We start from the raw sequence: 16,711 nt of genomic DNA on the forward strand, positions 1-16,711 counted from the left end.
CATTACAGTCTGTGCTCCTCCTAGACAGCTTCCTTGTGCGCCCTGCAGTTAGTTGGCCACCAGGATATGACATCATCATGTCATCGGCATCACTGCTGGGCACGCAAGGGACCTGTGCAGGAAGAGCACAGAGGTGCCAGCCCAGCAGCAACCACTGGCCACCAGGGACAGAGGATCCATTCCATTCCTCCCAGAGCAAGGTAGGGAGGCTGGGTGGACCTCTTTAGTACTAAATGTGTGTGTATGTGATTTATATTGTGTGTGTAAGTCAGTGATTATGTGTGTGGGTCTGTGATTATGTATTTGTATGTATGTGATTGTGTGTACAGGTGTGTGTGTTTGTCTAAATGTGTGTATTCTATGTATGTATGTATGTATGTGATTGTTTGTATAGGTCTGTGTTTGTATGTATGTGATTGTGTGTGTACATCTGTGATTATGTGTCACATACATACACACACACACACATAATCACATATGTACACACACAACCACAGACCTATACAACCACTGGCCACCAGGGTCTGTGATTGTGTGTGTACATATGTGATTGTGTGTGTATATGTATGTGACTGTGTGTATAGGTCTATAATTGTATGTTTGTGTGTATATTTGTGATTGTGTGTGTGTGTGATTGTGTATGTATGTGTGTGTATGTATGATTGTGTGCATAGGTCTGTGATTGATTGTATGTGCATGTGTGGGTCTGTGATTGTGTGTGTGTGTGTGTACATATGTACGTGGCTGTGTGTGTGTATGTACGTGACTGTGTGTGTGTGTATATTTGTGATTGTGTGTATAGGTCTGTGATTGTATGTGTGTGTGTATATACATGTGTATGTGTTTAGTAGACAGCTCCCTAAGTTGATATCCTTAAATATGTCAATCCCAAAAGGATAACAAATAAGGGAGTTATCTACTAAACAAATGTAATAAAAAGAGTGTTTTAAGTTTTATTATATAAATTCATTATATTATAGATTTTATGTGCGGCCCAAGGCAATTCTTCTGCGCTCAATGCGGCCCATGGAAGCCAAAAGCTTGGATACCCATGGTTTACTGAATAATCCTCCTGAATTCACCCAGCAACAGTACATTTTATGCCATTACTGCAAACTATGGGGAGGAGGGGGGGGGGGGGGTAACTTCACCCAAATTACATAAATTATGCTATATTAGCCAAGCTGTGGACTATTCCACTGTTAGTATTATTGCCTGATGGCTAAAATGGCAATTTTGCCAGTTTGCGAGTTTTATTATTGCAGGGTGAGGGTTAAAGTACTTTATATGTCATTGTATATTATTATTACACACACAGAGGGCACAATTCTAAATGTAGAACACTGAACAAGAACCAAAACCCCAGGAAAATACCAGCGAGACGCAGAGCAGGAGATAGACAGGCCCCACAGGAGGGGCGCGCTATGTGCACCAACGTCACTTCCGGTGGGCGCCAAATTGAAAGTAATGGACTCGTTAGGAGGACTGGCTGAGTTTAACGGGGAGCCCGGGGCGGAGGGGGACTCGGCGTGCGCGGGGGAAGAAGCTCCCGCTGTGTTTCTGTGTGAGAAATGCAAAAGCCCCCTGGGGGACACGTTTGCGTGTAATGGTACTGACAGTGAGGAGCGCAGTATAATGCTGAAAGGTAAACACACTGAGCCCCATTCATTACATCACAGCCAGGGACATACAGCCACATAGCAACCAGAGACACACACAGCCAGGAATACAGGGTACACAGCCAGGGACATACAGCCACATAGCAACCAGAGACACACACACAGCCAGGAATACAGGGTACACAGCCAGGGACATACAGCCACATAGCAACCAGAGACACACACACAGCCAGGAATACAGGGTACACAGCCAGGGACATACAGCCACATAGCAACCAGAGACACACAGCCAGGGATACAGGGTACACAGCCAGGGACATACAGCCACATAGCAACCAGAGACACACACAGCCAGGAATACAGGGTACACAGCCAGGGACATACAGCCACATAGCAACCAGAGACACACACAGCCAGGAATACAGGGTACACAGCCAGGGACATACAGCCACATAGCAACCAGGGACACACACAGCCAGGGATACAGGGTACACAGCCAGGGACATACAGCCACATAGCAACCAGAGACACACACAGCCAGGAATACAGGGTACACAGCCAGGGACATACAGCCACATAGCAACCAGGGACACACACAGCCAGGGATACAGGGTACACAGCCAGGGACATACAGCCACATAGCAACCAGAGACACACACAGCCAGGAATACAGGGTACACAGCCAGGGACATACAGCCAGGGACATACAGCCACATAGCAACCAGAGACACACACAGCCAGGAATACAGGGTACACAGCCAGGGACATACAGCCACATAGCAACCAGACACACACACAGCCAGGGATACAGGGTACACAGCCAGGGACATACAGTCACATAGCAACCAGAGACACACACAGCCAGGAATACAGGGTACACAGCCAGGGACATACAGCCACATAGCAACCAGGGACACACACAGCCAGGGGGACAGAATACGCAACCAGAGACACACACAGCCAGGGGGACAGGGTACACAGCCAGGGACATACAGCCACATAGCCAGGAATGGCTACAGGATAGACCAGGAATGGCTACAGGATAGACCCGGAATGGCTACAGGATAGACCAGGAATGGCTACAGGATAGACCAGGAATGGCTACAGGATAGACCAGGAATGGCTACAGGATAGACCAGGCAGGGCTACAGGGTGCACAGGCAGGGCTACATCAGGTATGGCTTCAGGGTGCACAGGCAGGGCTATAGTATACAGGCAGGGCTACATCGGATATGACTTCAGAATACACAAGCAGGGCTACATTAGGCAGGCCTACAGGGTATCAAGGAATGGCTACATGGTACATAAGCAGGGCTATAGTATACAGACAGGGCTACATCGGATATGACTTCAGGATACACAAGCAGGGCTACATTAGGCAGGGCTTTTGTACAGCCCATGAATAGCTACAGGATACACAGGCATGGCTACAATATACAGGCATGGTTACAGTATAGACAAGGCATGGTTACAATATACAGGCATGGTTACAGTATAGACAAGGAATGGCTACAATATACAGGCATGGTTACAGTATAGACAGGGAATGGCTACAATATACAGGCATGGTTACAGTATAGACTAGGAATGGCTACAATATACAGGCATGGTTACAGTATAGACAGGGAATGGCTACAATATACAGGCATGGTTACAGTATAGACAAGGAATGGCTACAATATACAGGCATGGTTACAGTATAGACAGGGAATGGCTACAGTATACAGGCATAGTTAATGTGTAGACCAGGGGTGGCTACGGTATACAGACAGGGCTAACCCTTGTTATTAACCACTATCTTAGTGTGTTCCCAGAGCCACTCCTACCTGATTATGCCTGGGTCTGTAATCCTGCACATATTCTGTCCATATTCCAAGAAAATTGCGTAATGGAAATATAGAGTTGGTTGTGATGTGTTTGCATTTCAACACAAAATTTAAAGTTACTATTGTGCGTCGCCTGGATATCTCAATGTGGACTTTGAAATGTCCTCATTGGGCACAGAAACTCAAGTAATCATGTTTCCACAACTTGACATGGAAATTAGGCACAAAAAATGCCATACAACATATACAAGTTGTAATAACGTATATAACATTTAAGTTGTGAAAGAAAGCGATAGCCACTTGGTACCCAACAGTACTTCCAATAGCACCCTCATTTTATTTGCAGACATTGCATCAACTTAAACACAGCACATTTTTTAAATGCATTTCCCTTGTAATTTTTTTTTAAACTCATCAGTAACATCGGTATCCTCTAAAATACTTTCTCTAATATTCCTCATGTCTATAATTTTTTTTATTTAGTTTTTAAAATAACCTCTCTGTTTCAACCTCTTAATGTAGGGGTGCACAATCCTTTTTTTTTTTTTTCTTTCTTTCTTTCTTTCTTTTTTTTTTTTTAAATAATAAAGGGGGTCACAGCCACGTGATGCCAGTGAGATGGTTGTACTTCAAGTACACTGATTCTACACTTAAATACACATTTATATTCACACACTGGCAACCACGTAAATTCATTCCTGCATTCACACATACTCTGACCATACACCTACACACACACTTCTGTTTTCATGTGCACAAGTATTCCACAAACATACTCTTGCATTCACTAGACAAATACACCCTACTTTTACAAACATAAACTGACTAATATACATTTCCCTCATTTCACACTACAGAAACTAAATAATGAATTCACTAAACAGTAAATCATGCTTAAAGGGATACTATAGTCACAAGAACTACCACCACTACTTATAGTTGTTCTTGTGTCTATAGCCTGTACCTGTTGGCTCTTTAATGTTTTCATTACTGCCTTGAAACACCTCTAGTTGCAGTCTCTCAGGCGGCCACTAGAGATGGTTCCTGGGTCAGAGATACACAATGTGCAGCACTGACGTTCAGCGTCTCCACACTCTGCGTAGAGGCGCTGACCGCTCCCTATAGAGATGCAGTGATTTGCATTGGTTTTAAAAGATTCTTACAGGAGGAACGTTACTAGTGGCTGTCAAACTTGACAATCTCAACCAATCCAATGCTTTCCCATAGGAAGTTGCGCATGTTCAACACAGCACTGCGCCAATCAGCATCTCCTCATAGAAATGCATTGAATCAGTGCATCTCTGTCAGCAGCGTTCACTGTTTCCATGCAGAGCTTGGAGACGCTAAATGTCACTGTTGCACATTGTACAGCACTGACCCAGGAAGCACTTATAGTGGCTGTCAGAGTGATGCTCTGAAAAGGCAGTGCTTACATTTTAAAAAGCCTGGAAGGCAGGCAGTAGACACCAAAACAACTACATTAAGCTGCAGTTGTTCTGGTGACTATAGTGTCCCTTTTATTGAGATGAAGTTGTCTGGGTTCATTTTAGTGGTTCGTTTAAGAAAACACTGCTGTCTGCTCTGCTCAGCACTACTCATTGTGTAGTGCATAGCCCCCATAACTTCTATAACACAGTGTTAGAGAGACAATAGTAATTCCTATCTTCTTTATTCCTAAGAGACCCATGCTCATCTCACTTAATGACAATATTGTTTTATTTATGAGCAAATAAAGGATAACTTCTGTCATAAAATAACTACTACTATAACTATACTATAATGTAACATAGACCTGCTAGTGTCAGCCAGGCAGCAAAATCCAGAGGATATTTTATGCCATACCTGATCCATTGCTGACCTGTGTCATTGTTCTGGTGCCTGTGGGATAAAGTTGTTCTGGCCCTCTGTTCCCCTGATGATTTGGGTGTATTGGCTAAATTGGTTTTAGAGAGACTCTCTCACTGCCACTAATTCTTCTGGGCAGCAACAGCTAGGTCTGGTTAGAAAGCAGAGACCATGCTGAGATATTTCTCCGACGTCACTGCCATTGTTGTATTTTGCACTATATGACCACAAAATAATGTTTGCTAATTGTAAAGAGTTTCTACATTAGAGTTTTCATATCATGGATTGTGTTTAACAAAACAGTTTTCCTGGCACTATAGGGTTAATAGGTCGTCCCCTCTCCCCCCACTTACCTTAATCCAGCGCCGATGTCCCTTGGCACTATGTCAGGCTCCGCCTATGCTCCTTCCCCGACAACATCAGCCGGCAGGGGAGACCTAATGCACATGCGCGTCAATGGCCGTGTGCGCATTTGACCTCCCCATAGGAAAGCGTTATTCAATGCTTTTTGTATTTATAACGTCATTCTAAATGTATTTTGATTTACCGTATATACTCGAGTATTTTGTGCTGAAAAACACCCACTCGACTTATACTCAAGTCAATGTCTGTATTATGGCAACTTACCGTATATACTCGAGTATAAGCCGACCCGAATATAAGCCGAGGCCCCTAATTTTACCCCAAAAAACTGGGAAAACTTATTGACTCGAGTATAAGACTAGGGTGGGAAATGCAGCAGCTACTGGTAAATTTCTAAATAAAATTAGATCCTAAAAAAAAATATATTAATTGAATATTTATTTACAGTGTGTGTATAATGAGTGCTGTGTGTGTGTGTGTATGAGTGCAGTGTGTGAGTGCGTGTGTATAGTGTGTGTGAGTGCAGTGTGTGTGTTGTGGTGGGGGGGTGGGCAATTTTTTTTATTTTAATATTTTTTTTTCATTATTATTTCTTCTTATTTTTTATTTAATTATTATTTCATTTATTTTTTCGTCCCCCCCTCCCTGCTTGCTAGCTGGCCAGGGAGGGGGGCTCTTACTCCCTGGTGGTCCAGTGTCATTGGTAGTTCAGTGGGGAGGGGGGGGGGAGGGGGGCTGCAGAGAGCGTTACTTACCTTTCCTGCAGCTCCTGTCAGCTCTCTCCTCCTCCGCGCCGTCCGGTCAGCTCTTCTGTCAGCTCCCACTGTAAGTCTCGCGAGACTTACACTGGGAGCTGACCGAGGTGCTGAACGGACGGCGCGGAGGAGGAGAGAGCTGACAGGAGCTGCAGGAAAGGTAAGTAACGCTCTCTGCAGCCCCCACAGCCCCTGTCTGTATTATGGCAATGCAAATTGACATAATACAGACTATTGACTCGAGTATAAGCCGAGTTGGGGTTTTTCAGCACAAAAAATGTGCTGAAAAACTCGGCTTATACTCGAGTATATATGGTACATTGTTATAATACATACCAGGACCGCCGTGCTCATTACAAGACTAAGCTCCCTTCTCTCTCCTCCGTTCCGGTCAGCTCCCTTCTCCTCCACTGAAAATCTTGCAGGAGGCACGGGGTCAGAGCTCCGCGCGGCACTCAGACCTCGAGACTTACAGTGGAGGAGAAGGGAGCTGACCGGAACGGAGGAGAGAGAAGGGAGCTGACAGGAGCTGCAGGAAAGGTAAGTTACAGCTCGCTGCCAGCCCCCCTCCTACACAGCCCATGCCACTGGACCACCAGGGAATGAGAGCCCCCCTCCCTGGCTAGGTATCAAGCAGGGAGGGGGGGACAAAAAAAATATAAATAAAAATTTAAATAATTTGAAAATAAAATAAAAATATTAATATAAAAAATAATAATAATTAAAAAAAATTCCACCCCTCCCACACCAAGGCTCTGCATCACACACACACACACACTGCATTCATGCACTCATACATACATACACACACACACACACTGCATTCATTCAAACACACTGCATTCATTATATGCACACACTGTAAATAAATATTCAATTAATATAATATTTTGGGGATCTCATTTTATTTAGAAATTTACCAGTAGTACCACCTTAGTCTTATACTCAAGTCAATATGTTTTCCCAGTTTTTTGGGTAAAATTAGAGGTCTCGACTTATATTCGGGTCGACTTATACTCGAGTATATACAGTAAATATATATGTATATTATTATCAAAATACAGTTAAAACAAATTTAAACCGGTATCTAATTCTTTTAAAATGTAATTTTATTAATTTTTCATTTTTTTCAATTAATTTTATTTTAATATTTATATATATATTTTTTTTTAATACAGTTAGAATAATGGATTGTGTATGTGCATATAAAAAGTACTTAGATCATATATATATATATGATGTATATGATCTAAGTACTTTTAACTTTATTAAACTTTTTTAAAAACTTTTACTTTCTAAACTTTTGTGCAGACATGAGGGGGACAGCCTAAGAGCTCAGGCACTCCCCCTGCAGGCACTCACAAGCAGGCCATGTGACCGAGGTTTAAAAAAAAAAAAAAGTTTGTGAATGTAAAATATAGTAGTGGTCAATAAATAAATTTGCAATTTTAACAGCAATTGCATTACTTTCTAGCTGTTTCTATGTATGTGACTGTGGAAAAAAAACGCATTCTCTCAAGACATGCACAGGAGTGTGGCTGGTGAGTAAACCAAGTTACAGAGTTTATTTTTTTTTTTTTAAAGTAAATATCAGAAAATCATTTTTGTGTTCTTTTTAAGTTACTGACATAGACATTCGGTACGACAGGGCTTGACAAATTTGTTTGGAATCTAGGAGCCAGCTAAAATAGTTAGAAGCCAGTCATTTGCAACGAGAAAAATGCAGTTCTTAAAGGGACACTATAGTTGCCAGAACCACTACAGCTTGAGGTAGTTGTTCTTGTGTCTATAGCTTGTCCCTGCAGGCTTTTTAGTGTAAATACTGCCTGTTCAGCGAAAAGGCAGGGTTTACATTGCTGCTTAGTAACACCTTTAGGGACACTCATTCCGAGTGACGTCATTTTCCGGCTCCCGGCATCATTAAACAGCACGAGGGAGCAGAAAGAGGCTGCTGGAAGAATACTGCTCCCTCGTGCACCGCCTACAATGCCCTCCATGCTGCCTCGGGGGGCCGCTTGCTTCCGGGTTGCTCCAATATTCCCCACTGCAGCGGCCACCTTCAAAGCTTCTTATCTAAAGAGTTGGCAAATCCCAGTCGCCAGGGCAAAATTTCTAGCCTGGGATTTGTCGAGCCCTGCGGTACGATGTGTAGGTTTTTATATACTCTTAGTTTGATAGCGGGATACCTATTAACTTTATCTGCCTGCCATGGTCTGATGCAGCTTGGTCGGTTCCTGTTTCCAGAATAGTTTGTCAATTCTTTGCATATTTCCATGCATAGATGGTCATTCATTGGCTGAGAGCAGTCAGCTCTCGGTAACGGAGCCAGGGTACTCCTAGCATTATTAGTGGTTATGGCTTGTTAAACGTTGGGTGGATTGGCTAAATTGGTTTTAGAGAGACTCTCTCACTGCCACTAATTCTTCTGGGCAGCAACAGCTAGGTCTGGTTAGGAAGCAGAGACCATGCTGAGATATTTCTAAATGGTTATCTTAACATATTTTTTTTTTGTCCCCCAATATAGCGTATTTGAAAATTTGATATGCAGTGGTTGTAAGACAGAAATCGGGAAAATTTACAGATGCACCCCAAAGCACCTAGATTACAAAAGGGATATTTTTTGCCTTTATGTTGATGCTGTTGACAGGTAAGCAGGAGGACAGGTCTGTGGTTGTGAAGCTAACAATTTAGGGATGGATAATTTCTACTGACGTATATATTGGGATCCGTATTGTGGTAGCTTTGGGAAATATCACATGTACAGTGAGGGAAAAAAGTGTTTGATCCCCTGCTGATTTTTTTTTCACGTTCGTCGTTCTTGGTTTTTTTTGTGGGGGGATATTCTGTCTCTCACTGTTAAAATACACCTACCATTAAACTTATAGACTGATCATTTCTTTGTCAGTGGGCAAACATTCAACATCAGCAAGGAATCAAATACTTTTTTCCCTCACAGTACTTAGAGGTATCCCATCTTCCTAACCTATCCCATGTACACCAACACACACTGTTTACTAGTAACGCATATGCATAACCAGACACATTTGGACATGTCTTACAAACTTGCATGTATACACACACACTTGCAAATATATTATCTTTCCTCTCTATGCTTTTTAGTTATGTCTTAGGGTCTTCGTGTGTGCAAGTCTTTTCTGATACTGAAGAACCTGTGACATTTGAAAGCCGAATGGCACTGGAGGAAGAATTTGTAAAGGTAATGAAAAATGAATAAATGTTCTATTGTGGGAACTCTTTGTTCCTGGTTTAGACTGTGGGTATATAGAAATCCACTTTACCAAATAAAAAAAGTGCTCACCCATACCTTAGGAACTATGCTTTTATGATCTTCGTAATCTGGATTCTAGAGCAGAGTTTCACTATGAACATGCAGAACCCTTCTGCTGCCAGAGTTGTAACTTCACCTCCAGCAGCATCATTGGGGTGCAGTCATCTGGAGCAAAATTTCTGTACTGACTAATGTTAGTTCGGAGCATGTTCGGCCTCTGTCAGCGTACACAGCACTCTGGCGAGAGACAGACATGGCGGCACTGCTCCTGCTCTCGCTGATATCCTTCCCCTAAAGCAAGGAGGAGTGATGTCAGAAGGATTGGGCTGGTAGAATAACTTTTATATTTGTTTTTGTAACACTTTAATTACCCATTGTGATGTTCATGCCTTATGATTAGAACACTGTATAATGTTTGTTTTTTGTTGTTGTTGTTTGTTTTTATATATTTTTAGAAAATATTCCAGTTTGAATTGCTTATTTTGTATGATCATTATTACACACTAATTACTTAAATAGCTAATCTATTTACAAAATCACACGATTCTGAAACTCTTTATACAACTGGCAAATACCTACATAAAAGAGGTACTCAATGAACCATAACCAGCACAGTTTTGAATTGGTGTGAGGAATCCCCTGATGAGCAAACAGGACAGTATCAAATAGTTTCACTAACTATGTGTCAGTAACAGGAGACTCCAGGTACCATAACCACTACATAAGCTCTGTAGTGTCTATGGTGTTTAGAATTCTTCTTTGGGTAAAATATTTGTTGGCTCTCTACTTGACAATACTGGGATTCTGACCTGGTGGCGGTAACATGGCATTTTTATGCAGCTGTAGTCGTTATGGTGCCAGGAGCACACTGGTGCTGTCGAACAGTTTTAGCACGGTTTGACGACTTACCAGAGTTGTGCTGGCGCTGCATCATATCTTCTCCAGCAGAAAAATGCCAGCTTGCTTAATAGAACAATGCAGGACTGCTCTTACTGGTTGAGTGAGTTCCTGCATTGTCAGGGTTGCTCCAGAGAGACATACAGCTCCCTCTGCTGGATAGCACTAGATGCGCTCAGGTGCTGGCACTACATATACTACAGTGGGCTGTAGTTGTTATAGTTCTTGGAATGTTCATTTAAACCATCTAATATTGTAAAGCGCTACAGAATCTGTTGGCGCTATATAAATGGCAATAATAATAATCTGTTCCTAAGGTTCTATGAGTACATTATGATTTCCCTGTGTTTTGCCCTTTTTGGCAGTACTCCAATAAAATATGCTTGTTATTCTGAAAGAGAATGGTTACGCGGTCTGTATTTGTCTGCATTGCTAAAATAAGCGCCATAAATAAAACTAGGACAAACATGCCAATATATGATGCTTACTCATCAAAAAGTTGTTGATGCTTATTTCTCACTACTGTTTGTGCAAAAAAGCTTAATTACCACAACAGAGTTGTCTTTTAAGATGTCTAGAGGTTTGTTTAAAGGCCATGTTATGTAAGCATTTTAAAAAATGCATTCCAATCTACAGACTATTTTCATTTTCAAACTGTATGCCAAAACACCTTTCTCACATGCTTTCTATCCTTTTTTACAGGCCAATACCGTCCTCACAATACTAAAAGCCAAAGTGGCAGCCATTGAAAAGAGACTTTTACATGACAAAGGCTAAATGGACCATTGGTTAAGCAGACAACCATTTTTCTGAAACGCTGAGGGGGGGGGGGGGGGGTGTAAGGATCTGTGATTTCCTCCTACCCTATTTTTTTTTTTTTTTTTTTTATTGGATTTTTTTTTACGTGTAATTATGAAAGAACAGATGTAAAGAACATGTGATACTTCCTGGGCCACATCTTTTGACTTTACCCGTGTTTAACATTTGCGTAATTAGAAATCTGCTCTTTAAATGTGTTGTGCCTCAGCTGCGATCAATACTGGGAGCACACTACTATCTGATGGTTTCCTGCTTTTCATGAACAGGGAGGGTTGGTTAAAATGTGTTCTAGTTTCCTTTTGGTCCAAGACCAATTTGGCTGGGAAAAGCCACAGACAGCTGCCTCTGAGTCCCTACAATCCTTCTGGTGTATTGAATAGTAACCAACTCATGAATAAGTGATTGCTTCCAAAATCTTCATGAAAAGCACATACATCTGTGCCTTCGAAGCATGATTTAAGGTTTACAGTCTTCTAGATTCTGCATGAAATTAATATTATTGTAACGAAGAAATGTGTTCATATCCATAAAAAAAATTTTGGCAAACATTATATTTCATCTTGTCACGACACCAGTGTAATTTTTAAATTTTCAATGTTTTAATTTTAAATTTTATCGTGTAATTGTAAAAGTTCTCCAGCAAAAGGAGCGCAATAGGCACCATAACCACTGTGGTGGTTGTGTAAGTAGTCTGGCAGGGTTATTTACTAAAGTGAATTCTCACTTTAATAAATAATCATGTTACCTTGTTTGAGTTCCTTCTCCTGGACCACTATCAAACTGCTTTCAAGCTGACCTGCTTTCATATCTCGTTGACTATCATTGCTGTCCAATTGTAGAAGATGGATAATGCTGCTGTATGTGATCTGCAGCAGAGGGGCAGGTTTTTGGTGTTGGGCGAGCCCCAGTATTGTCAAAGCCACAACCAGCGTTTTACAAAAATGGGGGAATAACCACTGCAGTAATCTGTAGTTGTTATGGTATTGCGGTCACATATTTAAAGGGGAACTGTCACTTATTATGTTGTGTTTTTTAACAAATATGTATTAATGAGGTATGAGAAGTCACATGACTTTATCCTGCAACCGAGTAAACACATCTTAGCTCCCTGACAATTTTAAAACCACCTGTCCTTTGTATCTTCCAAAAGTTCAAAGTGATTTTCAGTATTTTATTAAATTGTGTAATTTGCATGAAAGTCACAGTTTATCTTTAATGATTAATCAAACAGACAATCCAAACCACCTGGAGATGCATATTAAATCTTGTGGCAAAGTGACTTACCTGGGTTAATATGCTTGCTCAGATTTGACAAGTTTTGGCCCAAAAACCTGAATGCCACCCAGTTCTACGCTCAGCCTCCTATTCAAATTGTAGTGAGACCCCATGACCATAAACATCATGCTTGGTTTCTGCCTCTGCACATTGTCAATAGATCTTGTATATAGTTAAATGTTTTTTTTTGTATTGACTGAATAAAAGTTCATTTCTACTTGACCCTAGTAACCTGTTGTAGTTATTCCTGATCAGTTCCTTTTCCTACAAGCCCTATCACACTATCCCCGAATCTTGTGGTCTCTATTCAAGGAATAAATGTATTTTATGCTCAGACATACAGTCAAGGTGTGAGTGGCAAGTATTTCAGTGAAAAGAATGTATAAACAGGAATTCAAACAAACAGAAAACGTGCTGTGCTAAAACAATCTCTTAATCACAAAGTATACATAAATGTGTTGACTCTGCATCAAAATTAGACAAATATTTTAGATGCATCTGCAACATAAAATACCAAATATAGTACAGACGCATTTTATAAGGCACCCCAAAATGTTAGTGACCCCCTTAGGATACCACTCATATATTGCAAAGCGCTACAGAATCTGTTGGCAATCTTAATAATATGATCCAGAGTCTGAAATACCAGCTCTGGGTATGCTGGTATAATGGGAGAGGGAAAGTACCCCACTTATCTGGGAAAATATCCACCAATGTATTCAGGAGTTATATGTAAGAGAATGATGAAGACAAAACACTCAGTGCAATATGTCTAAAATTATTTTTTATTTGTATCACATATAGACTCTTACTTAGAAACGTGCATTCTATTGTCAGAGAAACTCACAGGCAGCGCAAATGTACAGTAAATATCATGCGTTTGACTCTACCGTCTTGTTCATCTCATAAGCCGTACACTGTTGTCGTTCGTCTAGTGACATTTTTCGCCCAGGATCATATGGACTTCCTCAGACACCATACCGGTTCATCCTTTCGCTTTATTTAATGCTGTGGAGTACCCATTCCTTCCCCTCATTGGTATTTTGTTTCAGTCCTTTCTCTTTTTTGTAATTGAACAATCGGTACTCCATAAATATTGATACAATGTTCATAAACATCAAAATATATATATATATATATTCATTCATTCCTGTATTTGGCTAAATTTGAGTATCCATTCACAAAGCAATAAAAAAAAACTTAGAGTCTTATGTTTGGTTACAGTCAAGTGTCTGTAATTAAAGTAAAGAGCCACTTTGAACTCACATTGACATATATATATATTTTGGAAAGAGACAAAGGAGATAACCTATTAAACAGCGCCACCTAACATCTCTTCTCACAAACTAACAAAGCAGAAAAAAGACAAAAAAACTACACTTGAGGGGGCGGAGCTACCAGACCCGAACGGACGACATTTCACTTAGCTCCCAACTCTCACAGCCTAATCCTACCAATATCACTATTTCCAGCGCCCATCCAGCCTTGCCACCTACTGCACGGGCACAAGCACAACTCACGGTACCACCCGATGCCTTTTTTCCAGCCGCAGCGACTACAGAAAAGGAGACGCAAAAACAGGGCCTACCAAACGCCGTCGAGCCCTGGCCTCGTGGATATCCTGCGCGGACACCCGGCGGAACTCGGGGATTCCAACACAGCCCACCAGAGCCCCAATCCAACTGGCTTGTCACAGAATAGACAGCCGGACAAGGCACCCAGCATGAGACAGCCTGATCCTGCCTCCCCTGAGCCCCTCCAGGCACCACCACCTGCAAGGCCGCAAATCCGGGAAAGCCTGGCCTCTGACTCTCAGGAGCACCCCCAGGCTCTGCAGCAGATAAGTGCACACACCGCAATGTTGCACAGACCTGACTCCCCAGGGCCTTCACAAGAGCCACAGGCACGTCCACTGGAGTCCACAGATGACTCGGCTCCAACCACCAAACGAGACCTCAAAATTCTCCTAGCAGAGATCCACAAACTCCTGGCAGCTGACTCAGCCATCCTCAAGACTGAACTACACACAGTCGCAGAAAGGGTGAGAGCCACGGAGGAAGAAGTAGTGTCAGTTCACACTCACATGAATCAGATGGAAGACACCATCAGACAACTCCAGCAACAACACACCTACCCGGCGATTAAAATGTCGACCTTGGAAGACCGACAACGCCGTTCCCACATTAAAATCCGGGGCATACCCATGGCGATCTCTGCCGACGAGCTGCCGCACTATGTCAGGCGCCTCTTGAATACTGTGTTACCACACTCACTCGTAAAAAAAATCATAATCGATGGAGTATACCGCTTACATAGCGCCCCACACATAAAAACTCCACCAGCCAGAGATGTCCTTCTCAAATGTGTCTCTGTACAAGACAAACTACACATAATGTCGGGGCTGAAAGACAAGACACCACTGCTATTTGAGAATTCCTCATTGACATTCTTCCAGGACCTGTCAAAAGCTACCCTCTTGTGGCGCAAATCCTATGGACCGCTCACCACACAGCTACGTTCAGCGAATATAGCCTACAGATGGGGCGCTAACGGAACTTTGGAGATAACACATAATGGAACCACTCATGTCCTGACCTCAGTGGAAGGAGCAACACCCCTCCTGGACACCCTGGGACTGCCTAGCTCCACGAACGCTACACGACACAGACCTCAAACAACGGCCGAGGACCCGGAGAACACCGACCCGTTTGAGCCGGGACACAGCAGATCACAACACCCCGTCCCGTGACCAGTGTGAATTTACACCACCAGCCTCTCCAACACAACAGTGGCATACCTTCCATGTTCGGACATTAATGTTCATCTCGTTTGATATTGTTTTTTTGGTTTTGTTTTTTTATCTTACACTCCCTACTAGCGCTTTAGTTATATTTAAGCTTCACCACCACAGGTCCAAGACCTACTAACCTTCTACCAGAGGGCCACAAAACGGTTAGCACCACAAGATTCAGCACAACCTGTGCCCACACACTTGGCGTCCACGCATCCAAACCCCCCCCCCCCCCCCGCTGCCCCCTTGGTTAGGGGTACTCAATCGATGCTAAAGCACCACCTGCGACAGACTCCCTCACTCCACATAACGAGCTAGACTTACGAACTCGGTTTAAGCACAACACAGGCACACCATAACCACACTAGCGCACCACCGCCCACACGGAGCGCCAATACCAGCAGACCCACAATCCGCACGTGCTGACACCAAACATTCAGCTCCACCCTACTCACGAGGGTATACAAAAAATACGGACACATCTATATAGCGCCTCATATACAGTTTCATATGTTGATGTTATTTCTGACTACGTTATTGCTTGACCCAAAATTTGGTGCAAAACTTAAACGATATTCTATCAAACTGTTTTTGGAGCACTCACGTGCACACCTGTCTATGAAACTAAAATATCTTGCACCAAAAATGATAAATAAAGAATAAAAAAATAAAAATAAAAACTACAATTGTTAAAAGGAGACAAACACAAGTAAGTTTAAAATCAGCTAAAATTTCGAGTCAGGACTGATTATCGAAACTGGGTTCCGCATGTGCCCTCTAGGAAATGAAAAGCTGATGATGAATAATAACCAGATGAAGAAAAAGACCAAATAAGTATTTCATAGACATTATTCATAGAATATTATACCAGTCCAGGAATATATAATTTATATAGAGTCATGGGAAAGAGATCAGGACAGAACAGCAATCATCTGTTTTCATGTAGATGCAGTTTCAGCTTAAAAAAAAAAAGCCAAAATGCAGAAGCCGTGTGTGAAAAAGTAAGAACACCTTTACTGCTTCCACTGATTCCAATTAAGAGGCTCAGTAGAAGACAGGTGCTTCTAATCTAATGCCCTTGATTAATTGATCATCAGCAAATTTGGTCACCTCTAGAAAAGCTGAAGTGTTTGCAGTTTGCTGGTCTGGAGTATTCAGGTGTGTTAACACAATGTCAAGATGGAAAGACATCAGCAATGTTCTTAGAGAAGCAATTGTTGCTGCCCATCAAA

At 42.1% G+C, this 16,711-nt stretch overlaps 1 protein-coding gene across 1 annotated transcript; it reads left to right on the forward strand.

The window, feature by feature from the left end:
• The first annotated feature begins 1,458 nt into the window (after window positions 1-1,458).
• Window positions 1,459-12,913, forward strand: MIS18A (MIS18 kinetochore protein A). The gene is made up of 5 exons (XM_063447912.1): window positions 1,459-1,645; window positions 7,883-7,949; window positions 8,933-9,055; window positions 9,529-9,625; window positions 11,297-12,913. Exons 1-5 carry the CDS (start codon window positions 1,468-1,470, stop codon window positions 11,369-11,371), a joined length of 540 nt encoding a protein of 179 aa, XP_063303982.1. The 5' UTR covers window positions 1,459-1,467; the 3' UTR covers window positions 11,372-12,913.
• Window positions 12,914-16,711: the final 3,798 nt, after the last annotated feature.

This window comes from Pelobates fuscus, chromosome 1 (assembly GCF_036172605.1).
Source record: "Pelobates fuscus isolate aPelFus1 chromosome 1, aPelFus1.pri, whole genome shotgun sequence".
Taxonomy (NCBI): domain Eukaryota; kingdom Metazoa; phylum Chordata; class Amphibia; order Anura; family Pelobatidae; genus Pelobates; species Pelobates fuscus.

Bases quoted from the DNA above. Each gene is read 5' to 3' on its own strand.
- MIS18A (XM_063447912.1), top strand. From the start codon at position 1,468: ATGGACTCGTTAGGAGGACTGGCTGAGTTTAACGGGGAGCCCGGGGCG. The intron at 9,056-9,528 runs GTAAGCAGGAGG...TATGCTTTTTAG, and splicing joins TATGTTGATGCTGTTGACAG to TTATGTCTTAGGGTCTTCGT. The intron at 9,626-11,296 runs GTAATGAAAAAT...CCTTTTTTACAG, and splicing joins TGGAGGAAGAATTTGTAAAG to GCCAATACCGTCCTCACAAT.